The sequence below is a fragment of the Diabrotica virgifera genome, chromosome 9 (assembly GCF_917563875.1).
Source record: "Diabrotica virgifera virgifera chromosome 9, PGI_DIABVI_V3a".
NCBI classification, from domain to species: Eukaryota; Metazoa; Arthropoda; class Insecta; order Coleoptera; family Chrysomelidae; genus Diabrotica; species Diabrotica virgifera.
This window is the reverse complement of record NC_065451.1, coordinates 190,689,169-190,716,296: the sequence shown is the minus strand read 5'-3', so window position 1 is coordinate 190,716,296 and position 27,128 is coordinate 190,689,169. Positions and strand designations below refer to the sequence as shown.

Genomic DNA, 27,128 nt, shown 5'->3' with positions numbered 1-27,128 from the left:
ATCGTATAATATGTGTATATAACCCCCAATTAGGCTATAATAAAACAACTCATATTTATCTGAAATATTGAAATGACTCTATGATATATTTTTATTAAATTAATAACTTAACATCCGTTGTATTAACAAATAATTAACAAAATTCGAATATGTTAATAAACAACTTTATCTTTACAAAATTGATGAGGGCGTGTCCACTTTGTGTGGCAGAACAGAGCTTCCTTTTGATTGGCCGGACGTAAGAAACGCACTGTAAAAGATGAAAGTTGGTGAACTCTTCCGTTCCGTTACGTTTCTCTTACGTTCCGTCAGGCGCTTGCGTTCATCTATAAACACGAGTACACAAAATTCGGTGTTGATCTTTTCCAGTGCGTCTCCGTTGCGTCTACGTCTACGCTACGTCAAACTATAAATCCAACTTAAGTCCCCTATGCTACTGGGTACGTTAAGACGGCACGGCTGCCGTCTGTTGTTGTAAGCGATGGACGACATAAACACGGCGATTTCACCGAACGTTCCAACTACCGTCTAGTGAGAAAGGCTCCATATGATTACATGCGCAACCATTGGAATGTCGTCGTGCGTTCTCACCCTCGCACGTTTAAATTCTTATAATGTGAAACAATTACTTAATCTTTCTAATTATCGTCACCTTTACGAACCAAGTGACCAAATAACTATAGAATTAGCCGCAGGTACGCTGTAGACAGCCTTTGTGTAACATCAAGTTGGTTAAGAATGGAAACGTTTGTCCGATAAGATGTCCAAAGTATGCGCAGCGTTCTTCTCCAACACGATGTTCTTGTGCGCGAAGACTCCAGGTTTCAGCTCCGTATAGAAATATTGAGAATACAAGTGTATTTACCAATCTCATCCTTATTTTTTGAGAGATAAATCTATCTTTCCAAACTTTAATTAGGCAGATCATTATGTGGTTACTCAGCTGGGTCTGTCTCTAGTGTTGCCAGGTCCGATTTGTTTTTACTCGGTACATAAGCAAAAACAAATCGGGATTTAGGGTTGTAGATCGGGACAAATAAACAACAGTAGCCCAGTAAATGACCGCTTTGGAGTGTAATTTTCAGAGTCAACTCCGAATTGGATGAAAATCCGGTTTTAGGTTCTACTTACTGTCTACTTCAAAGAGTTCAAAGTTGAACTTGTATCGTTGGTTGCTTTTACTTGGGGGGTGACAGTTACAGTTACCCCTTTCATGGGTAAAAAAACGCGCGTTTTAAGTAAGTCCGAAAATGGATCAACTGACTAACTCTAAAAAACTTTTGTTTTATATAATTTTTAAACTAAGTCAATACTTTTTAAGTAATTTTATCGAAAAAATATTCTTAGCAAAAATGTAGCTTTTAAAAAAGCGAAAAAAAATTGTATGTTCAGAAAGTCTATAAAACCAGTAAAAGCAAAGTTGTAGCTCATCAAAAACCTATGAAAATTTTCTAAAGAAGTGTTTAAAAAAATCTTTAATTTTGTTTTATATAAAAGTCTCTAGCATTAAAACTAAGCAAGTTACGCTCAAAATAAAGTTGGCCCCTTTTTTTGGTAAAAAAAAATCGTGAAAATCTCCCCCTATTTAGCACCGTAAATAAAATAATTAATCGTTACCGCTTTACCATTTACTTTACATGTGTATTGATTATACGATCTGTAAGGTTTACCGGTTGGGAGTGCTTAGTTTTGAAAAAAAAATAGTTTTATAGTAAAAAAAATTTACCCTAAAATATTGGAAAATACTCTTTTTTCAAAATAACTTAAACAAGGTATTAGGGATACTAAAAATCTCAAAGAGTAAAAAGTAGGTAGGTTTTGCTTTTATAAATATGATAAATTCAGTTTGTTTTTCTGTAAGACAAAAATTGGTTAAAATATGGCTGCTCATATTTTGCATACACTCGTGATTAGTGACTCGTTCAGGACCTTTCAATCATGTAAAAAATACATAAGTAAAGTAAATTGTTTGTAAATCAGTAACGATTCATTTCATTTGGGGTGCTAAGTAGGAGGAGATTTTTACGATTTTTTTACCAAAAAAAGAAATCAACTTGATTTTGAGCATAACTCGCTTAGTTTTGATGCTAGAAACTTTTTTAAAGCATAAAAATAAAGCTTTATTAAAAAAGTTTTAATTGGTTTTTCCCGAAAAGTACTTCATTCCTTGGTTATTTCACGTTGAAATATTTGATTTGGAATTTGACGAATAAGAACGTATTTTTCATGAGCTACAACTTTGTTTTTGCTGGGTCTATAGACTTTACGAGTTCACAATTTTTTAAATTTTTTTATACTTATTATGCTACATTTTTGCTAAGAATATTTTTTTCGATCAAATACATACTTTTTGAGTTATTTGTGAAAATCGCCTGAAAACGTGATTTTTTTTGTTGAAAAATAAACATTTTCAATCGTAAATAACTCGAAAAGTATTAACTAAGTTAAAATTCTATAGAACTAAAATTGCTTAGAATTATTCAATTTATTCATCTCCGGACTTGTTTAAAACGCGCGGTTTTTCACCCCTAACTAGGGTTGACTGTCACCCCCCGAGTAAAAGCAACCAACGGCACAAATTTTCATGCAATTCGGAGTTGATCCTGAAAATTACACGGTATCGCCGTATTTCCCGTTCATTTATTTACTGGATTGCAAGATTTTTCTATAATCTGTATTATTTAATCCTACATAATAATAATAATCAGACGAAATTACAAAAAAAAATCGCAGATTAAGTAAATTATTTATTTTTTATTAAAATTATATTTTTCATTCGATTTTGCCGCTTTTAGGAGTGCCTTGTTTTTATAAAATAGTTATAAAATTCACTGCAAGTCCTCCTGAAATTGGGTTTCATGTGTGAAAATCGGGACATTTATTGTCCCGATCAGGTACAAATCGGTACGCGTCCCCAGACCCCTGAAAATCGGGACGTCCCGCGCAAATCGGGACACCTGGTATATTATATAACACGCTATCTGTCTCTCACCATTATTTTCGTCTTGTCTTTATTAATTTTAGGACCAACTTTAATGGTTTCCAACTCAACTTTTCGAAGGAGATCTAGCATTATTTGATCATTTGCTGCGGCAAGTGTAGTGTCATAAGCAAATCTTAAATTTATTATAACACGAAGTAAAAAAAATCAACAAATCACATAGTCCTGGATATGTTTTAGAAAAAATAATAATACAATGTCATACTAAAATACAATTTTATTATAAAAGATTTTATCAGTCAATTCTTGACCCCTTTGCTAGTTATATACCTATTTTTAGCTGAATAATATTTGACCCCTTTATATGGATGGAGTTTAGTACTTTTAACCGAAGAATCTGCTGGGTACTCAATTTTGGTGACGTTAATTTGGAAGTCTGTTAAAACATCCCTCAGAATGGTTGAGGGAAGGGTAGGTTTAAAAAATCCTGGTTGCCGATAAAACGAGGCATTATGCAAAGCAAATTTTCTCTTGCTACTCTTAGTTATCAATCTTGATCCCCTTGCTGCTAAAAGTTCCTCCCGTTTCTCCAACAATTTTCTAATATTTTTTGTCTACAAAAAGATCATATAATTTATATAACGAGTATGGTACCAACATAAAGTTATTTGCTCAGTTATTTGAGATTCGCAGATGGCATCAGCAGCCTTATACTTATAACCGACTGTAAGGGTGATGCTATAATGAGAAGAAGATTAAAAGGAAGCAGAGTACCAAGAATGGAAGGCATCCACAACATAATTCTCAAGGAACTACCGAAGAAAATGATAGTACAATTGTACTACATTTTTAGATTTTGCCTACAAAATTTGCATTTTCCGAACAACTGGAAACAATATTATTCCTCTACTAAAACCAAGAAAAACGGAAGAAGACCAGAAAGATGCAAGACAATATCCCTACTGGAATCCATAGGAAATATATTGTAGAAGATCATCTACAGAAGACTGATAACACTCAAAAAAATTTAGTTCGTAATATTGATTAACAGTGATTATTGAATAGTATTTCATTGTAACAACAATTTAATTTTTTGTTTCAGCGAACTTTTAGACATTGACGAATGTATTTGGTTATTGTCACAATGATTGAATAATAATTGTGAAAATAACTAGAGTACATTAATCAATAACACTCAATTTATTCACCCAATAACTTAGTTTCGTATATTTAATAAATAATGCTAATTCTGGCAGCAACTCACTTTCTTGATTTCGTAGATGACAAGCAATTACCTTGGTTTATCGTGACAACGTACAGATTTCATTAAAACAATGTACAAATGTTGTTAATGTAATAGTAATATAAGATTATTGTATAGATGTAAACTGATTGTTGTGACAACGAATGCATTAATCAATCTACTACTGCATTTAATAACCACAATAAATGCGTTCATGGTGCCAATAAACGTAGGCAATAAATGTTTTGCTTGACCATTTGAAATGTAACGGCTTTTCCTTATCGTGATACCCCTAGCTTCTCTGTGTTACCATTGTTTAAAAAATAATTCTTTGTTAAACTGTTACCTCTGCCGAAGAGCCGAATAATAATTTTATTTCGTTTCCAAGTGTAGTCCATAGTAGAAGGAAGTTTTCGTGTGTCTATTATCGTGAAATTTCGGTCAATTTTTTTTTAAATTGTTTTCGAATCCTGAGAAAACTAATTAGTATTTTTGAAAATTTAAACGCAGAATAAAATATTACAGCATTATCGAGGGTCTGAAGTCCCTGAGAACTTCTATAATGATTATTTTAATAAGTCACAGGAGTGAAAAAGAAAAAATTTAGTATGATTTTTAATTTCAAATATACCATTCAAAAGAAACTTTTTGTTCATTCTAAGGGACTTTCAGCCCTCGTTAATAATGTACTCTTTTATTCTGCGTTTAAATTTTTCAAAAATACTTATTAGTTTTCTCAGGATTCCAAAAAAAACATGATTGCATTTAAAAAGAATTCGATCGAAATTTTGCACCTGCGTTCTCAAAAAGGATTGAAGTGTTATATATTTTTGGAATCACTATTTCAAGCGCTTTTAAATGAGCTGTCACATGATGTACTTTCCCATTTAAAAAAATCAAAGTTATGCCTGTCACCTGAAGAGGGATCGTGTAAAGTTCGAAACATTGATATTATAATATACTTTGATTATTTTAAAAATCGACCTGTCCGAGCGTTTTGCTTATTTGCTAAAAATAAATAAGTTAATAAGGGGAGGGGGAGTGTAACACTTATTCCAGCGCACTTATGATAATATGATCATGATGAATTCTGATATTATGAGAAATCACATTGTAAAGTCCATTAGGTTTAGGACAAAAAAGGGGGATTTAAAAAATGATTATTAATCAATATCATACACTGGGCTAATGCATTCAGCAATTATTAATATAAAATACGTTCTTAGTAGGAATGAATGAAACTGATTGTAAGAATGAATAGAATTGCTTGTAAGAATAACCGTATTTATTGTGGGGATGAACGGAATTAATGATAAGAATAAACGGAAATAATTGTAGAAATAAACGAAATACGTTAGGAGAAATAACACTGTTATTGACACAACGAATAGTCTTCGTCGGTCAATTAACGACGTTGTTGTTTCAATGTATAGTGTTCGTTGACTCAATTAACAGAGTTCGTAATATCAATAAAGTGATATTATGGTATACATAATGAATGTTCATCCATTCAATAAACGTAATACATTGGCTCAACTAACGAAAATAATGAATTGATGAACATCGCTTTGTTGTTCCAATAAAACCAAGAATTGGACAAATTTTAAGTATTGCGTTTGTTGTCTGAATTAACATTTTTATTGATATTACGTACCTTTTTCGTTGAGTGAAAAAATGCAGACAGAAGCAGAATCATACAGAGAACCAATTTGGATTCAGAAAAGGAAGGAACTGCGAACAAGTTATCAGCGACACAAAAATTCGGTTCAAACGGAAACAGAATAGCCATCCTTGACATCGAAAAAGCCTACGACATAGCCTGGAAGAAAGCCCTAATCTACAAGATGGAAAGAGCTAGGTTGTCTCATTACTTAGTTAATAAATGGGGCACATAGATATATTTAACTACATAATACCATTGTATAACTAGACCAGATAAACTGTGTAGATAAACAATGATAATACTGTATATTTAACTGCATACATTGCTGTGTTTGTTCTTGCATCTGTTGGTAGATCTGAAACAAAAATGCGGTACAAAATTGGCGATAAAATACTGCCCTGAGGCATCCCTTCCCGGACATCTTTTGATCGGCTGAAACTTAAAATGTTTTATTATGTAGTTTGTTGTTGTTTGTTTGGGTTTATATTTAGTGTCCGCAGTCATATAAACCCAAACAAACAACAACAAACTACATAATAAAACATTTTAAGTTTCAGCCGATCAAAAGATGTCCGGGAAGGGATGCCTCAGGGCAGTATTTTATCGCCAATTTTGTACCGCATTTTTGTTTCAAATCTACCAACAGATGCAAGAACAAACACAGCAATGTATGCAGATGATATAGACATCTACACATCAGGAAAAGAAGACAGAAGAATTGTCGTTGTCGAGATGTTGGGCAATCACTTAGGAAGAATTTTAGGATTCACGGACAAATGTAAAATCAAAATCAATGCGGGATAGATGCAGTTCATTATCTTTAGACAGCAAAACAATCCACCTGCAGTAGAGCTCACGATGAAAGGAATCGTGATCCGATCGGAACCATCAGTCAAATACCTGGCAGTCTACCTCGACAGGAAACTGAACTTCACAAAGCATACGAAGCAAACCAAGGTAAAAGCTGCATTAGTAAAAAGACTAATTCAACCTTATATTTTCAGAACCAGCATTAGATTGCATTAGTAAAAAGACTAATTCAACCTTATATTTTCAGGACCAGCCCCTAAGAAAATCCATCTGTACCTGACCTATGTTAAGTCGGTGATTTTGTACGCAGTCTCAGTATAGAATTCAACATCAGAGGAACCTGGAAAGAAAAGAAAGCAGGAAGGCAAGACAGAGTCTCATATTATGCAACCATCCAAGAAAGGCTTGAGTACACACCACTGAGTCAGGTGGCTGAGAATAAGACCAGATACTTCTTCCGCCAAGCCACAAGAAGAGTGCTAAAAACCAGAGACATCCTCGTCAGAAATCAGATACGGGGGATGTATAGACAGAAACACAAGCTGATCGACCATCTGATCAGAGATAGCCAGATGGTTGCTGAAGACAACTGGTAAGGAAAGTAGGTACGATGTCACAGTAAGTACTAGGGTGGGCCGAAAAAATTTTTTATTTTTTTTTAAGTTGTAATACCGCGGAAAACTTGCGAATTATAATTAGAAACAAAATAAAAAAAAAATTTCAAAATCGGTTAATATCTTCCGGTCCCGCATTAGCCTTAAAGTTTGACTATTTTTTAAAAAAACTTCATTTTTATTATTTTGTGAAAATTTTTTTTTATAATTATTTTTTAACGTAATAGTTATTTATGCGTTGAGATAGACCCTAAGAACATTGTGTTTTAATTTGATTGTGATTACTGGATATCTTCCGGTCCCGCATAAGCTTTAAAATATGCCGAAATATTGAAATTTCAACATTTTTTCGTATTTTTGGAATTTGATAATTAATTGTTTTTTAAAAGTAATAGTAATCGTTTATATTCACACAAACCTATTGTAGCGAATTTAGGGGTTGAAAACTGGGATAATTCGAAGAATTGAATTATATCTATGGAGGCCCGTCCAATGGGCAATTTGCCTGCTCCACTTTAATGAGCTGCCGTTCCGGCACCTCTTTGAACATCTAGATGGCAAAACAACCGGGCCTAGTACTTCAAGAGGACCAATCGGTGAAAAACTTGTTGCCTGTCAAAAACTGCCGGTAATTAACTTCCAGTCTATAGATTGTCAGATACCGGAGGTAGACAGAAAGGTTCTCAGCAAGGATCAACAGTACCTACTTGATATCTCCACTGCGATAAAATCTGGGACATGTAAAGGGGATTTGTCTGTACGAGATCCCGGACACTTATCACACTCGAGGTGGTTGACCAAAGCAAATAGAACTTTGCGACTTTACATAAGTGAAGAAAACCCCTCACCTGAACTTCAAGAGCTAGTTTTGTTTATCTTGAAATCGTATATGCCAATGTGGTTTGCTATCAAAAAAAGCAAAAACTTTACAGATGGTCCAAAGCTTGTTTACCAAGCAATTGAATCAACGAGATATTTGCCCGAGCCTTTGCTTGCTGTTATAAACCGAGTGATTGAGCGAAATGGTTATTTTTCCCACCCCGAAAATTTGATGTTGGCAATGATTGAGGACGACAATAAACTGATAAGACAGCTCGGACTTCGTCGAATTCTAAAGGCAAGGCAAATAGATTCAAAAAGGAAGAAAGTAAGGACATTCACACCGCCGAAAATCAACTTTGATGCTCAAGAGTACTCAGATATTGTCAACTGGATGAACTGCGACTTATCTTCTCCCCCACTGTTGGCCAAGGTCAGTGATGAAGAGATAAAATCGTACATCAACAGTGACTCCATCCTTAACTGGAACATTAATTACAAGAAATTCCCAGTTCACACACAGGCAGTTGAGCGTTGTGTGAAACTAGTGATGGAAGCTTCGGGCAGAGTTTGTGGCGCTGAAGCTAGAGACGGATTTATCAGAAGTACTCTACTGTCGCGATCAGCCATGCCAGACTTCGCCAGTAAATCAGATTTCAAAGTACCTTCTTCAGCTACAAAATAGAGGCAATAATGCAGACAATTAACTAATAATTGTATATTGTACTTTTTATAATAATACAGATATAAGTTGAAAGGTTCTATGCTCGTTGTTATTTATAATCCCTATTATGCCACTCAGTCATAACTAAAAAAATTCTGCTTGTATAATTAGGCTTATTTAGCAACCAGAAATGTTTTTTAAAAAAATATCGTAACTGGAACGATTTAAAACTAATTAAACATAAGAAAAAAAAATTCGTAAAAACTGTAAATTTCCAATATTTTGGCATATTTTGGAGCTTATGCGGGACCGGAAGATATCCAGTAATCACAATCAAATTAAAACACAATGTTCTTAGGGTCTATCTCAACGCATAAATAACTATTACGTTAAAAAATAAATATAAAAAAATGTTTTCACAAAATAAGAAAAATGAAGTTTTTTTAAAAAATAGTCAAACTTTAAGGCTAATGCGGCACCGGAAGATATTAACCGATTTTGAAATTTTTTTTTATTTTGTTTCTAATTATAATTCGCAAGTTTTCCGCGGTATTACAACTTAAAAAAAAAATAAAAAATTTTTTCGGCCCACCCTAGTAAGTACCCACAGAAAAAGACGTTTATTCTTTTTCTCATGATCATCTTTCAGTGCGTCACAGTTTTTCGATTTCTTTCTAACGCATTAAATTGTATCTGACAGAAAAAAAGGCACGTCCGTGATTACAGACATTTACAAGATTTATTCTAGTTATTCTAGTTGTCGATAGATGGCGCCATAATAAAAAAATATTTTTTTTAATTAGATAATAATACTACAAATATAATCTGTATAATTTATAAGACTATACAAATCAAAGAAAATAAGATTTTATAAATGCAAGAAACACATTTGATTTGTTTTTATTCCAAATTGAAAATAAAATGTGACAACTGTCAGATTTAACTAAAATATCATGTTAGAATAAATGTCATAAATGTGTATTATCACGGACTTATCCGTTTTCCTATCATTTGTTACGCACTGAAAAATGCTCATGAAAAGGACAATAGAAGTTTACGACATGAAGAACCAGGTACCCGAAAAGGATGCAGTTCAAAAGCAGAAGGCTAAACAATATTACATTGGCATTCCAGCGCCACTTAGTCCATGTGGTGAGACCGCTCCCGTCTGGAAAAATCTCTGATTCGGTTTCTTTGTGGATTCCTATTCAAAAAGGTCCCCTTTAATCAAATCTGAAGGGTCCCGGGCTGAATTTTTGGGCAGAAATTGTTTAAACAATTTTTTTTAAACAAATATAAAAGATCACGTTTTTTTGCTCCGGAACATATATTTTTAAGTTTAATTTTAAACAAGAAAGGTATCTTGTAAATTTTCTCAAAAATTGATAGTTTTCGAGTTATAGGCGATTTAAAATCTGAAAAATGTGAAAATACGCATTTTAGAAGGCCTCAAAACTCATATCTAAATTAGTATTTTTGACGTTGCCAGATACTTAAATTGAAGTTTAAACATTCAGCTTCAAGATTCTGAAGAGTGATTGCGTCTAACCTTAATTTAAACCGTCGTTTTTAATTGTTAAATATGCATGTCCATCCGATTTTTTGCCGGTGCGACGCGCTCTATTTCAAAAATCTCCAATTTTCCTCCGAAGATATTTTTTCTAGATTATTTAGGATATTCTTAATAAAATAAGTTTCTTGACATTTTTCTCAAAAGTTAACAGTTTTAAAGTTATAAGCGATTTAAAATCCGAAAATGCGTTTTTTTTTTGCATTTTTCGGATTTTAAATCGCTTATAACTTTAAAACTATTAACTTTTGAGAAAAATATCAAAAAATTTATTTTATTTACAATATCCCAAAGAATCTAGAAAAAATATTTTTCGGAGGAAAATAGGAGATTTTTGAAATAGAGCTGCCCAAAAATTCCACCCGGAACCCTTCAGATTTGTTTAACGGAGACATTTTTAAATAGGAATCCACAAAGAAACCGAATCAGAAATTTTTTCCGACGGGAGCGGTCTCACCACATGGACTAACTGGAATAGTCTGAACCGTCAATTCAGTGTGAACTGTCAATCCAGTGCTTGACTGCACGTGTAACAGGGTAGTTAACTGAAAATCAAACTCTTCAGTTTGTTCTTTATGTGTAGAGAACATAACTTTTGAATGACGATATCATCCAGTCCAGCACTGTACTGAATCAAGTCGCTGTATTACTGGACTGGAATAATGTGAACACGACATATGTGTTTATATCATATAATACATATAATTTACTTAGTATGACAAATGTGACAAAAAAAAAACAAAATTTGCAAAGAAGGAAATTAAATTCTCAACCACTGGCTAAACTAAAAGAAGTAGCAAAAAGTTTAACCTGTTTCATGCTCAATCTGTATCCATCCCTCAAATCTTTTAATAGCCTCTTTTTCTCCTCGAATTCTTTCTCTGACTCTTTCATATCTTGCACCAAATGGGGATGAGACAATAAACCAGACTCTTCCTCCAAATTTTTCGTTAACCATTTATATCGGGCTCTTTCGATTTTTGTATCGTTAAGGCTACTCCGGACTACGTCGTTATTTCTTTCCAAGAATGCATCTTCTTCAATGGCGTCTTGAGTATCGGAACGTAACGCGCCTATTTATTCTCGGATATGAGCTAGAATCTCAATAGTTTCTTCGGATTTCTTTCGGTACTTCATCAACTCTACTTCTTGCTCTTCGATTATATCAGTTACTCGAGATGAATACAAAATCAAACATGGAAAGGTCAACAAATGTCTCCTAATTGTTTCCCATTCAAGTGGTTAGCCTACAAAAGTTCCATCTACTTTGATGGCAGCGACCGAAAATTATTTAATGATATCGTTTTCTATCCTTTGCGATATACGAAATGTGCAAAAGTTTACATCTTTTATCAAAGACTTACTATAGCTTCGATGAAATAAAAAGCCAGTATATGGCGTAGAAGCACCATGATACTACGACAACCAGTTGGTTGCAGTAGTATCATGAGAAGCACGAAAGGTATTCAGCTAAAATTTCAGCTCCAGTTTTCAATTAATTATCCTCTTTAGAAATACGGGAATACAAGTCAGGTGAAGATCAAAGTGACACCAACGATGAAAATTTTGAAACTGAAGATGATTCCCCTGTTCTCCTGTGCATTTATCAACTAGTCTTTTAAGGATAAAATAAAGTTGAAAAAGAAACTGACACAAGGAGAACTTCGTCACTAAAAAAACAAACAACCAACGTCATCGCGGTCATTATTTAAAATCACCGTTATCTAAAAATCACGGTCACTGATCACGGTGTGATTTAAAAATCACCACATTCACCATCACTACTACAAACATAATTAATTAGCCCATTAATGTTTGTTTCATAGGTGAAACCGTTACCAAATGAAGAGGCTAAGTGGTGTACTCAAGATTATTGAGCCTTACAACCTGGACTATAAATACCGAAGGACTCTTACAGAACTTAACACCAAACAGAACAAGAAAAAAATGGAAGAAAGACTACCTAACGAAGTGCAAGTTAATGCTGGAAAATGAAGAAGACTTGAAGAAGCTGAAGACCGAAGAAGAAGCATCTGAACAAAAAAAAAATATTTCAACTTTTTGTCAAGATTATATTAGCCATAAAACTAAAAAAGTATCAGAAATTTTAACCTGTTTCATGCTCAATCTGTATCCATCCCTCAAATCTTTTAATAGCCTCTTTTTCTCCTCGAATTCTTTCTCGGACTCTTTCATATCTTGCACCAAATGGGGATGTGACAACAAACCGGACTCTTCCTCCAAATTTTTTGTTAACCGTTTATACCGGTCTCTTTCAATTTTTGTGTCATTAAGGCTACTCCGTGCTACGTCTCTATTTCTTTGCAAGAAGGCGTCTTCTTCAATGGCGTCTTGAATATCGGAACGTAACGCGCTTATTTTTTCTCGAATATGAGCTAAAATCTGAACGGTTTCTTCAGACTTCTTTCGATACTTCATCAACTCTCTTTCTTGCTCTTCAATTTTATCTGCCCGCAATCTATTTTCCGATTTTAGTTTGTCAAAGTTGGTTAAGTAATGACCTTCATCTACTTTGTCTACAGCTTTTATTGCTTGTTCTTTTTCATTGACCATTTTCGTTAAGCGAATCCATTTTACCATCAATTTATACTTTTCTTCCATATTTTTCTGCTGGCGATGGAGTTGGTGCTCAACATACCTACGAAAAATAGATTTTGGTTTCACTGTAGGTATAATATGGAAAAAGAAGATCAGCCTTTTGAAGATAGACAAGGGAAAGTACCCTTAAGCTAGCAGGGACAATTTAACCTACGCCAAAAATTTTTCACCCATTTTTCAGTTATTTATTACCAGCCTAATCATTTTTCATTTGAAAACAACAAATCATTTGAAAATAACAGAGCCTTAAAATAAAGGAAGAGAAGGAAAAATATAAATTAACAAAAATAGTCGAAGACTTCTACAAAACCTTGTACAGCTCGCAAAGCCAGTCCTATGAATCAACAAAGGGGAACGTCAAAAGAAAAATAAAAAACGTAGGATCAGAAGTATACTACTAAATATAAAGGGATTCGAAGTAGAAAGAGCTTTAAAAGAACTAAAAAATAATAAAAACTCGAGGACACGACGGTATAATTGCCGAGCTCTTGAAAACAAGCAAAACAGTAACAATCCTTATACTAACAGAGCTATTTAATAAATGTCTCCATAATAGCAAGATCCCTAAAGACTGGAACAAAAGGCTAGTAATACTCTTACACAAAAAAGGGGACAAATGTGACCTACAGAATTATAGACCTATATCTTTGATCAGTCAAGTATACAAACTATTTATGAGAATTATTAACAACCGGTTGACCTACAAAATGGACAATTACCAACCGGTGGAACAGGCTGGCTTCCGCAAAGGATATAGTACATCAGACTATCTGCTGACAATGAGAACATTGATAGAGAAGGCAAATGAATACCAACTACCCGTATTTCTTGCCTTCGTAGAATAATTTTATTGTAGAATAGATTCGAGATATAGACAACTAATAAATAATATACAGTGCTAGTCAAAAGTCCGTACCCCCCTCTTATCTTTTGAACGGTTTTACCTATAATAGTGAAATTTGGATGGAGGAAATTAACTGACGTAAGCTTCTTAACTAGTTATGACAGGTGACGTAATAGTGACAGATGACGTTACAGAGCCACTGTGACCGATAATTTTAAATGGGACCTTATGGCAAGTGATACCTCGTTTGAAAGGTATTCAAAATACCTACTCAGCCATACTAATTTTTGTGTGTTTTAGTTGATTTTGATTTTGGTGAATAAATTAAATAAATATAATATTGTAGCTTCGCATTTAATTAATAAAAATTCAAATGTACGCCTATGGTTTTTTTGTCAAAAAAGTTGACGTTTTTCGATTCTCTAGTAGTTTTTACGTCAACGTCAACCTTTTTGACAAGTAATCATAGGCGGAATTTTGAATTTTGAATTAATTAAATGAAACTACAATTTTATATTTATTTCATTAATTCGTCAAAATTAGCTTAAACTTAAACAATATTAGTATGACTGAATAGGTATTTTCAATACCTTTCAAACGAGGTGTCACTTGCCATAAGGTCCCATTTAAAATTATCTGTCACAGTGGAGCTGTAAAGTCATCTGTCACTATTACGTCACCTGTCATGACTAGTTAAGAAGCTTACGTCCGTTTATTTCCTATCTCCAAATTTCACTATTATAGGTATAACCGTTCAAAAGATACGAGGGGGGGTACGGACTTTTGACTAGCACTGTATGAAAATGCAACTATGATAGTACAACTAGAAGTAAATACAAATCCCATCCCCATTAAGAGAGGCGTGAGACAAGGAGAAGTAATATCGCCAAAGCTTTTCAACCCAGCCCTAGAACACGTCTTTAAAACGACAAATTAGTCAACCTATGGCATTAACGTTAATGGCAAGAAGCTAAACCACCTCAGATTTTGACGACATGGTGATTATAGCGAGCTCATTCGAGGAACTGCACATTATGATGGAGGAACTCACAGGCAGCTCCCAATACGTCGGCCTAAAAATGAGCATATGAGAAAAACGAAATAATGACAAATACAGATAACCCCAGACATATAACTATAAATGGCAGTGAGATAGAAAAAGTCCAGGAATATATCTATCTAGGCCAAATCCTGAAACTCGACAAAGAGAACCAACGTGCGGATACTAGGAGAGCAAGACTACCATGGCCAAGATTTGGAAAATTTAGTTGGATACTTAAGAACCGCAAAATACCCCAATACTTGAGGAACAAAGTGTTCACTCCGTGCATCCTTCCTATCATGACATATAGATGTCAAACCTAGACCCTAATTAAGGTAAATATGAATAAACGGAAAAATATTGTGTGTATTTTTTTGTTCTTCTTAATGGCGGTACAGGCTCGTTTTTTAATATTGTATTTAATTACAGAGTAATTTCCACATATTAATATATTTTTCAAATTGGGCTATATACCGCCATTCTTTATTATATTACGAATACGTGTGCCAAATATCTCGAAAAATATTCAAAATTACAGCCGCAATCTTGGAACGCGTTTTGGCTACCTGTTGATCCCTACTATATCACCTTAACCACTTACTAGGAGTGTAGGTGCCATAATAATGAAATTACTGAAAAATGGGTGAAAAAATATGGCGTTGGATTCTGCTCATGCGTCCCTGCTAGCTTAAGGATCCTGCCAGGGAACATAATAGATCATATTCATGGAAATATAACCTACTCATCTGTCATTTCCGTTCCGTTTTTCGTATTAATCAAACCATGTGCAACTTCTTTTTCTCGCGCCTGAAGATCGGAAAACATCTGATCCAGATGAATGGTTTTCTCCCTTTTCGTATGTTTCAGTCGGCTAAGTTCATTTATAATATTTTCTCGTTGTCTAGTAGCATTTGTGGAAAGATAATCTAAATTGTCTAAAACACGCTTGTACCTCTTAATCGCTAAGTCTGGAAGATCCTCTGGTATGAAAACGTAAGGCATCTTTTTTCGTCTATAAATTATAAGTAATTGGTAAATGATTAAAAATGATGTAGTGATTTACCAATGATGTAGTGAAATTTACCAAAATATTCGTAATAAAAATCTGACAACCGGGCAAAGGACCCCGCACAAACCTTATGGAAAATAGGTCCCAGTGGATTTCGTTCATACTTTGGGAAAATACTCTTTGAAGCATCCTGATAAAAAGTTCTCATGGGCACAACTCATTCGTATGAAGGATTTTCAAGATATAGAGGTCCAAATTCGGAGAATTATAAGATTTACGGGGTATTCCAATTCCGTGAGTTACTGATTATTTGGCAACATGTAGAAGTTTGGATCAAGGAAAAGTACTAGTAGTCTAGGATTTTTTCCTGGCTATCCAATGGCTACCTTTACTTTGACCTTGACCTTCAACGGACGTCATCTTCTAGAGTTTCGAGGGTTTTAGGCATTAAATTGATATAAACAGATTACTCATGGGTTTTTGGGATCGCAAAATAAGAATATGCCATCAGAATTGCCCTCCGGATGACGTGGTGGCCAGGGCCTAGTGTTACCCAAATGCAAGACCAAGACGAGACTTAGATAGTCTTGGTCTTGGTCTTGCGCCAGTACACCTGGTCTTGGTCTTGGTATTGCGCTCCCGGTCTTGGTCTTGGTCTTGCAGCAAGAGTCTTGCAAGTCTCGCAGTTGCCTATTAGCATATTGCATATCTTAGAACAACGTAACAGAGTAGGTACATTTTAAGATTGAATATCATAGCCATAGGAAAAACCAACCAAATTAATCAATATCTGACACCGGGTGGGGTTTGAACTCACGGTGTAAGTGATCCGTGCCCATATTCTAACTAACTAAAGTTTATTAGAAACATGCATTTTTTAGTGTATTTGCTATTCACTATCAGAGATTTGAAACGCATTCAATTCGGTGACAGATCTGCACAGTATGTTAATGCCAGTTCTAATTTTTATCCACTACGTTGGGTTGGACAGACCAGTATGGGTTTCAGATTTTATGGCACGTCAGCTGCTTCACAAGAAAAGTGAAACTTACTCTTCAATATCTCACTTGTTAGCCTTATATATAAGGCTATATAGCCGTATTCCTTAACAATATCGCTGGAAAAATGTTGTTGCTAGACAGGTAAAGTGTCATTGTATACCGGATACCGGGTATACCAATCAAACTGTGTTTTTTCTCAAAGTTCGCATCATTTTGTGGAATATTCTAGCATATAAAATACTGAAATTAAAACCCAACTATAGTCTAATGTTTTCTTAACATTCTGTTTTTGATTCATTCGCTTATGTTGTATAACAAAAAATTTAGGTATTTTATCAACTAGCCATGTTTTTCATTAATACAGGGTGTTTTTAAATAAGTATGGCAAACTTTAAGGGGTAATTCTAAACAAACGAGTCATGTTACGTATGCATGCCAATGGTGAATATTAAATTCTTAATTGTATGTCAAAAATGCGCAATAACTACCTCATAAAACTCACCAAATTTCATTTGCATATCTCAACCGGTTTTAGAGCAATAAATAAATCCTCAGTTTGTAAGAAAAATTTTAATACCCCTATTTCGGAAACGAAGCATTTGCGGACATACCCTCTTATTAGAGGTGAAACTCACAAAGTGCACTTTTTTGAGATTTTGACATTTTCATCAATTTGAACTCAATACGGTACTGTCCAGCTCTGTAGAAATCAACTGGGGCTCTATTCTAATTGCTGAGATAATTGTATGGTATACTTCACTAAGTGCATGATTGTGAATTTCGGTTTCAAGGTAAAACTCATTAAAACTTATTATTGCCCTTAGTGAATTTTTCCTTACAATCTGGAGTGCCGAATCAGTAATACATATTATTTAGTGATCTTTCAAACAATACATTATTAAACATCACTGTTTATTATTTTTGTGTTCATTATCTATTCGGCGATTGATTAAAGAAATGAGCTTATATTATTTCTTTGTAGCAAATATTTTACATAATCTATTTTGCGATCAAGCAGGCGACTTGTGTGTTATATTGTATTGTTGAAACTGTATATACCTGTTCGGCGATTGATTAAAAAAATATGGGTTTAAATTTCTTTGTAACAGATAGCCTATGCTTACATAATGAATAACATTATCTATTTTATGGTTAAGCAGACGACTTTTGTGGCTGTCGCCGAAAATAATGGCATTTATTTTCAAACAACGAAACTTATTGTTCATTTTTTAAAGAATAGACGGTTATTTTTGATAGATCGTTAGTAGTTGTAAGTCAGCAAAATTTTGTATAGGTACCTTTGTATGTATAAAATGTATGTGGATATTTTAACAGTAACATTACTTCTGTTTCTATCACATGTGATTTTCTATAGAGGCAACTGTTTTGTATAAACTTATTTATGTACTTAATAATTATTTATTAACATTGTATTCATTACCTATTTAATTTTGAATCCCAACGTCATGGTACTTTATGGAGATAAATTCATTAACTTCTCAATATCCAATAATTGTGTTCATGGAAAAACTCATCAAGTACAAAGTGTAGCTATTGAATTTTACCTCTAATAGGACATACCTATGTTTATAAATCAAAAATCAAACTGCCATTATTTTTGGTGCTGAATCAGCCTGCAAGGTTACCATACTTATTTAAAACACCCTGCATTGATGAAAAACATGGCTAGTTAAAAAAGTACCTAAGTTTTTTATTATCCAACATAAACGAATGAATTAAAAAACAGAATGTTAAGAAAATATGTATTTAAAAACACAGTTTGATTGGTACACTCGTACCAAAAACCTGGACAATCAAGTTCAGAGCAAAGAAATCGTCTGCTGTTAAAGAATGTGCAAAATATTTTATTCTCCTATATACTCCCTAAAACGACCTTCAGTTCTAACCGCAAGACGCAAGAGTCTCGCAGGCTTAGTCTTGTTCTTGCTTAAGTCTTGCATGCTAAGTCTTGGTCTTGGTCTTGCTAAAATTAGGCGGCCTTGGTCTTGGTCTTGCGAAAACGCAAGAACAAGACCAAGACTGCAAGACCAAGATTGCAAGACCAAGACCGATTTTGGGCAACACTACCAGGGCCACTGCCACATCGTCTACAGTTTCGATGGTTTTCGGCATTTAATTGATGCAAATGAATTACTGGAGGGTTTTTTGAGGTCGCTAAACACGAATATGTCACCAGAACCGACTCCCGGAGCTCCTGATTTTCAAGATCAATGAAAGGGGCTCCTGGAGTTTCGAGAATCTTTGGTACTACATTGATGCAAACGGATTACTCATAGGTTTTTGGGGTTGCTGAACACGAATACGTGATCACATTGTGCCGTAGGCACAATGTGATTCGTGGGTCGGATCTGATAGTGTATGCATGTTCAGCAACCCCAAAAGCCTAAGAGTAATCCATTTAATTCCTCCGAAACTCCAGAAGATAACCTGTCTTAGGCACCAGGTGCTCTTGTGTCTGTCCTGATCACGTATTCGTGTTCAGCAACCCCAAAAACCTATAACTAATCCGTTTGCATTAATGTAGTACCAAACACCCTCGAAACTCCAGGAGCCCCTTTCATTGATCTTGAAAATCAGGTGCTCCGGGAGTCGGTTCTGGTGGCAACTCGTGTATAGCGACCTCAAAAAACCCTCCAGTAATTCATTTGCATCAATTAAATGCCGAAAACCATCGAAACTCTAGAAGATGACGTCCCTTGAAGAGGCCCTGGCCACCATGTCATCCTGAGGGCAATTCTGATGGCGTATTCGTGTTTAGCGATCCCAAAAACCCATGAGTAATCTGTTTATATCAATTGAATGCCGAACACCCTCAAAACTCTAGAAGATGACGTCCGTTAAAGGTCAAGGTCGAAGTAAAGGTCGCCATTCGATAGCCAGGAAAAAATCCTAGACTACTAGTACTTTTCCTTGATCCAAACTTCTACATGTTGCCAAATAACCAGTAACACACGGAATTGGAATACCCCGTAAATCTTATAATTTTCCGAGTTTGGCCCTCTATATCTTGAAAATCCTTCATACGATTGAGTTGTGCCCATGAGAACTTTTTTTCAGGATGCTTCAAAGGGTAGTTTCCCAAAGTATGAACGAAATCCACTGGGACCTATTTTCCATAAGGTTTGTGCGGGGTCCTTTACCAAAATATTCGTAATAAAAATCTGGGCTTTTCTAAATTTTTTGATTAGACTGGAGGAACATGTAAACAAATAAGAAAAAACAAAAGCTGATAATTTATCAAGCTAAACAGGAGTTACAACAATAGTTAAATAATCTGTTATGTACATATAAAAATAATAAAAAAAGAAAAATAAATAAAAACTAAAAAGAAATGAAAAAAATTAAAGATGGGAAAACATGCACAGAGATAGAACAGCACATAGGAGGAACGAGAAATTCAGAGTCATGGCGTATCTTAAAGACGCTCCAAAGAAATAAAACTGAAAATCAAGATCGAAAGAATAAAAGAAAACGAATGGTAAGAATACTATAAAAAATGTATAACCGAAAACCGCCAATTTAAAGAAACAGAAATAGACGAAATAGAAAGCTACTCCAGGGAAATAAGGCAAAAATATACCATGTTCGGGACACTTGAGCAGCCAAATTGCAAATGGGTTTGTTGGGTACTATATACCTAATACATTATACATACAAAAATGCCCGTCACAGTTCGGACGAGAAATTTAGTTATTAACAAATAAGTGTCAAAAATGGCAGTTTTTTCGTTTAAATCGCTACGGGTAAAAATAGGGTAATTAAATATCTTATTTATACTGTTATTTTCGTAGTAGATGAGTCAAGGTTTAAAATGGAAGTTTTTGAATTGCAGTTCGATCATTTGTTGCTTCAGAAATTGCAAAACAAGACTAAAATTTCGAAAATAAAAAAATTGCTATAACTTTTGTGAAAATGACCTTAAGACTTTCATATTGCACGAAAGTTGAGACAAACAGTTCATATAATGCACAAAAAATTTTAAGACGATTCGTCAATTAGTTTAAATTTTATTCAATTTGTTTATCCCAATGAGCTTTTTTTTCGCAATAGTATTGTTCAGAAAATAGTAATGTAATAGCAATTCTGTGAAAACCACATGAAAGAAAAAAAGTCATGATTTCAGAGTATTTAAAAAAAAATAATTAAAAAGTCATTTTTATCATTCCGAAAACATTTTACTAAAGTAGGGTCATTTTTAGTTCATAAACAATTTGAATAACTTTGTTAATATTGACTGTAGATTAAAACTGCTTTGGAATTTGAAAATCTGATATTTTTATACGAATTTTCAAAAAAACACTTTTTGCCTAGGTTAATTACAGTCAAAGTTAGCCACTTTTTTTATTTAATTGACAGCTACTTTGTTTATAACAATTAAGCAACCCAACTAGCACCATTTCGAAGTTGAAGGTATATAGTTTATGTGTAAAAGTTTGAGTAAACTTTAAACTTCAACAGAGTTGTTAATAAAACTTTAAAAATAACGTTATAATGAAATCGATTTGTGGTCGGTGGAAATGAATTATTAAAATCCGTGCACTCAAAAAATGAAACTGATTCTTCAAAAATATGCTGCCATTAATGTCTCCAGAGCTTGTTGATGGTTTTTGATCATAATTTTTTTTAAATTGTATGTACTCGTAGTCTTGTAGAGTACGTTATGTACGTAAATCCCCACCTAACATTTCAAAATGTTAAGGGGGGGAGTTCACCTTATCACTCAGGGATATGAACAATAGATTACGACCGATTCTAAGACCTACCGAATATACATATATAATTTCATAAAAATCGGTCAAACGGTCTCGGAGGAGTATGACAACTAACACTGTGACAGGAGAATTTTATAGATGTAAATATATAGATGGGTATTAACAAATAGGGGTTGGTGATGGAAAAGTATAAATTAAGGGTTGTATGTATTTTTTAATCCTACATCATATAAAATTAAGATAGACAATTTTGTCCAAAAAAATAAAAAAAATGTCAGGGGGGCAACCTCCTTATAACTTATGGATATGAAAAATAGATTAAAACCTATTCTCTGTCCCATAGGATACACTTGTAAAATTTCATAAAAATCGGCCAAGCCGTTTCGGAGTAGTATGGTATAAATAATAAAAGTGGCTAGCTTTGACGGTAATTAACATGGGCGAAAAGTTTTTTTTTTGAAAATTTGTGTAAAAATACCAGCTTTTGAAATTCCAAGGTAAATTTACTCTACAGTCAATATTAACAAAGCTCTTTAAATTGTTTTCAAGCCAAAAATGACTCTCTACTTTAGTAAAATATTTTCGTAGTGACAACAATTACTTTTTAATGATTTTATTCAATAATTTGAAAACAAGACTATTGTTCTTTCATGTGGTTTTCACAGAATTTCTATATAATTATTATTTTCTGAACAATAATATTACAAAAAAAAGCTCTTTGGGATAAACAAATTGAATAAAATTTAAACTAATTGACGAATCGTCTTATAATTTTTTGTGCATTATATGGACTCTTTGACTCAACTTTTTGTGAAATATAAAAGTCGTAAGATCACTTTCGCGAAAGTTATAGCAAATTTTTTATTTTCGAAATTTTAGTTTTATTTTGCAATTCTCGAAGCAACAAATGATCGGACCAAAATTAAGAAACTGCCGTTTTAAACATTGGCTCATCTACTAAAAGAAGAATACTATAAATAAGATATTTAATTATCCTATTTTTACCTGTAGCGATTTAAACGAAAAAACTGCCATTTTTGACACTTATTTGTTAATAACTAAATTTCTCGTCCGAACTGTGACGGGCATTTTTGTATGTATAATGTATTAGGTATATAGTACCCAAAAAACCTATTTGCAATCTGGCTGCTCAAGTGTCCTGACAAAAACCTTATTTCCCTGGAGTAAGCTGCACACATGATCAAATCGAATTAGGCCTAGCTGAGGTAAAAAGAACGATCAAAATCCTAAAGAACAAAAAAGCAAAAGGCCCCGGCGGAATACCAAATGAATTGATAAAAAACGGATCGGAAAAGCTAATCAGCATGATACACAAAATGTGAGAGAGTGGAATGAGAAAGGAAAAGACTTACCGATATAATGAACATAAGCATATGACACTAATATATTTATAAGAAAGGAAATAAAAAAAAACTGCGAAAATTATCGAGGAATCAGAATTATATCGTCTATGGGTAGACTGTACGGAAAGACCATAGAAGGAAAAATTAGAAGTAGATATAAAGGAGAAAATCGGTGAAGACCTGGCAGGGTTCACAGCGGGAAAAGCATGCTTAGATCATATCTACACGGTCGACGTCGAACAACTAATAAAAAAAAAGAATTGCCAAAAAAGATCCGTCCATCTGGTTTTTGTAGATTTTAAGAAGGCCTATGACTCGATACCTAGAACCAAGCTATGGGAAGCAATGGAAGATATGGAGTTTCCACACGAATATTAATAAAAGCAGTAAAAGCACTCTACAAAAACAACAAAGTAGCTATCAAAACTGGCAATAGAATATGCAGTCCATTTAAGACGACAAACGGCCTGTTACAGGGCTACTCCACATTTTTCTACCTTGTTCAAAAAGTTCTTGGAAAAAACTCTGAAACCATGAAAAAGAAAATGTGAAGGAATGGGCATACCAGTAAGAAACGAATACCTATACTTATACCCTCAGTAAGAAACGAATACCTATACTTATACCCTCAGTAAGAAACGAATACCTATACTTATACCCTCAGTAAGAAACGAATACCTATACTTATACCCTCAGTAAGAAACGAATACCTATACTTATACCCTCAGTAAGAAACGAATACCTATACTTATACCCTCAGTAAGAAACGAATACCTATACTTATACCCTCAGTAAGAAACGAATACCTATACTTATACCCTCAGTAAGAAACGAATACCTATACTTATACCCTCAGTAAGAAACGAATACCTATACTTATAGCCTCAGTAAGAAACGAATACCTATACTTATACCCTCAGTAAGAAACGAATACCTATACTTATACCCTCAGTAATAAACGAATACCTATACTTATACCCTCAGTAGAAACGAATACCTATACTTATACCCTCAGTAAGAAACGAATACCTATACTTATACCCTCAGTAAGAAACGAATACCTATACTTATACCCTCAGTAAGACACGAATACCTATACTTATACCCTCAGTAAGAAACGAATACCTATACTTATACCCTCAGTAAGAAACGAATACCTATACTTATACCCTCAGTAAGAAACGAATACCTATACTTATAGCCTCAGTAAGAAACGAATACCTATACTTATACCCTCAGTAAGAAACGAATACCTATACTTATACCCTCAGTAAGAAACGAATACCTATACTTATAGCCTCAGTAAGAAACGAATACCTATACTTATACCCTCAGTAAGAAGCGAATACCTATACTTATACCCTCAGTAAGAAACGAATACCTATACTTATACCCTCAGTAAGAAACGAATACCTGTACTTATACCCTCAGTAAGAAACGAATACCTATACTTATACCCTCAGTAAGAAACGAATACCTATACTTATACCCTCAGTAAGAAACGAATACCTATACTTATACCCTCAGTAAGAAACGAATACCTATACTTATACCCTCAGTAAGAAACGAATACCTATACTTATACCCTCAGTAAGAAACGAATACCTATACTTATACCCTCAGTAAGAAACGAATACCTATACTTATACCCTCAGTAAGAAACGAATACCTATACTTATACCCTCAGTAAGAAACGAATACCTATACTTATACCCTCAGTAAGAAACGAATACCTATACTTATAGCCTCAGTAAGAAACGAATACCTATACTTATACCCTCAGTAAGAAACGAATACCTATACTTATACCCTCAGTAATAAACGAATACCTATACTTATACCCTCAGTAGAAACGAATACCTATACTTATACCCTCAGTAAGAAACGAATACCTATACTTATACCCTCAGTAAGAAACGAATACCTATACTTATACCCTCAGTAAGACACGAATACCTATACTTATACCCTCAGTAAGAAACGAATACCTATACTTATACCCTCAGTAAGAAACGAATACCTATACTTATACCCTCAGTAAGAAACGAATACCTATACTTATAGCCTCAGTAAGAAACGAATACCTATACTTATACCCTCAGTAAGAAACGAATACCTATACTTATACCCTCAGTAAGAAACGAATACCTATACTTATAGCCTCAGTAAGAAACGAATACCTATACTTATACCCTCAGTAAGAAGCGAATACCTATACTTATACCCTCAGTAAGAAACGAATACCTATACTTATACCCTCAGTAAGAAACGAATACCTATACCTATACCCTAAGTTTTTCTGACGACCAAATAGTGATCGCACAAGACGAAGATGACCTCAGCTTTATGATGAGAAAACTGGAACAGGAATATACAAAGATCAGTGGCGTAACAAACTCCGTCGGGGCCCTCCCGCAGAATTGGAAATGGGGGCCCCTTTAAAAAATTACTAAATGCGACATGTGTAACAAATACTTATATGTGTTATAGCCCAGTAAATCAACGTAAAATATGGCGTTACCGTTTAATTTTCAGTGTCAACACCGAATACCTTTCGAGAAGACTTTTCGAGTTATTTACGAGTAAAAATGTTTATTATTCAACAAAAAAACCTCGTTTTTAGGCGATTTCGCAAATATTTCAAAGAGTAAGTACTCGATGGAAAAGAATATTGTTAGCAAAAATGTATCTAGCTTATAAAAAAATGAAACAAAAAATGAAGTCTATCGACTCAGCAAAAGAAACTTTGTAGCTCATGAAAAGTTTTTCTTATTCGTCAAATTCCAAATCGAATATTTCAACGTGAAATAACCAAAAAATGAAATACTTTTCGAGGAAACTCATTAGAACTTTTTTAAAGTGTTAGTGTAAACTAAGCAAGTTACGCTCAAAATACATTAGCAAATAATTAACTTTTTTATATGACCTGTAAGTTTCACCGATTCAAAGTGCTTATTTTTAAAAGGGTTCTAGTTGAAAGGGCTTGAACGATTCACTAATCACGAGTATATGCAAATTTTAAACAGCCATATCTTAAACAATTTTTGTCTTACAGAAAAACAAAATAAAGCCAAAATATTTATAAAAGCAAGACCTACATTTCTTTACTCTTTGAGATTTTTCGTATCACTAATACTTTTTGAAAAAAAGGCATTTTTTCAAAATAAAAATTTTTTTTACTATGAAACCAAATTTTTTAAAAATAAGAACTTCGAACCGGTCAAACTTACAGATCATATAAACAATAAATATTTAAAATAAATGGTAAAGCGCTAATGATAAATTTTATTTGAGGTTCAAAATAGGGACAGATTTTCACGATTTTTTTTTACCAAAAAAGGAGCCAACTTTATTTTAAGCGTAACTCGTATAGTTTTGGTGCTAGAAACTTTTATAAAAAATATTTTTTGAAATATTTAAAAAAGTTTTAATGAGTTTTTCCAGAAAATTGCTTCATGTTTTGGTTATTTCAGGTTGAAATATTCGATTTGGAATTAGACGAATAAGAATAAGTTTTCATGAGCTTCAACTACTGTGTTTTTACTGTGGCGATAGACTTCATGGATAAGTACAACATTTTTTGTATCTAATAAGCTACATTTTTGCTACAAATATGTTTTCGATATCTAATATTTAATTCGATAAATACTTATTTTTGAGTTATTTGCGAAAAACCCGTCTAAAAACGTTGTTTTTTTATAAACATTTTCATTCGCAAATGACTTGGAAAGTATTAACATAGATAAAGAAACTATAGAACAAAAGTTGCTTATAATTAGTCAATTTATATATTTCCTGACTTAAAACGTATGTTTTTCACCCCATGAAGGGGTGTCACCACCCGAAGTAAAAGCAACCAACGGCATAAATCCAACTTTGAAGTGGAGTGTGACTAGAACTTAAATTCAAATTGTCAAGCAAATACGTCCGTCGCGTCGTGACGCTGATAATTTTACTCCAAAACTGTCATTTACTGAGCCATTGGTGTATTCATGCATTGTTTATGACGACTTACATTTTTCATCTTTATTGGTATAGAATAATATAGAACAAAAATTACTAAATAATTACATTAGTATTATTCTATGAGATGATCAACTTTCTTCGTGCACTATCTACTATCAGCGAATATATCTACAATTTTATTAATTCGGATGGACAACTTCATGTTCAATACTGCAGTGCTTAAAAA

The 27,128-nt window shown here is 33.7% G+C and overlaps 2 protein-coding genes across 10 annotated transcripts in view; both read right to left on the bottom strand.

Annotated features, from left to right (window-relative positions):
* LOC126892895 (phospholipid transfer protein C2CD2L) overlaps positions 1 to 27,128 on the bottom strand; it is a 254,093-nt gene that overhangs the window by 155,131 nt on the left and 71,834 nt on the right. The gene's annotated exons all lie outside the window — the stretch shown is intronic.
* The window catches only part of LOC126892897 (coiled-coil domain-containing protein 96-like), a 48,976-nt gene continuing 25,048 nt past the window's right edge, over positions 3,201 to 27,128 (bottom strand). For both annotated transcript variants that reach the window (XM_050662727.1, XM_050662729.1), the window contains exons 5-7: positions 15,572 to 15,841; positions 12,437 to 12,983; positions 3,201 to 3,555 (exon numbers count right to left, since the gene is read on the bottom strand). In XM_050662727.1, the coding sequence (XP_050518684.1) occupies positions 3,241 to 3,555; positions 12,437 to 12,983; positions 15,572 to 15,841 (1,132 nt within the window). In that variant the 3' untranslated portion in view covers positions 3,201 to 3,240. The remainder of the gene's footprint in view (positions 3,556 to 12,436; positions 12,984 to 15,571; positions 15,842 to 27,128) is intronic.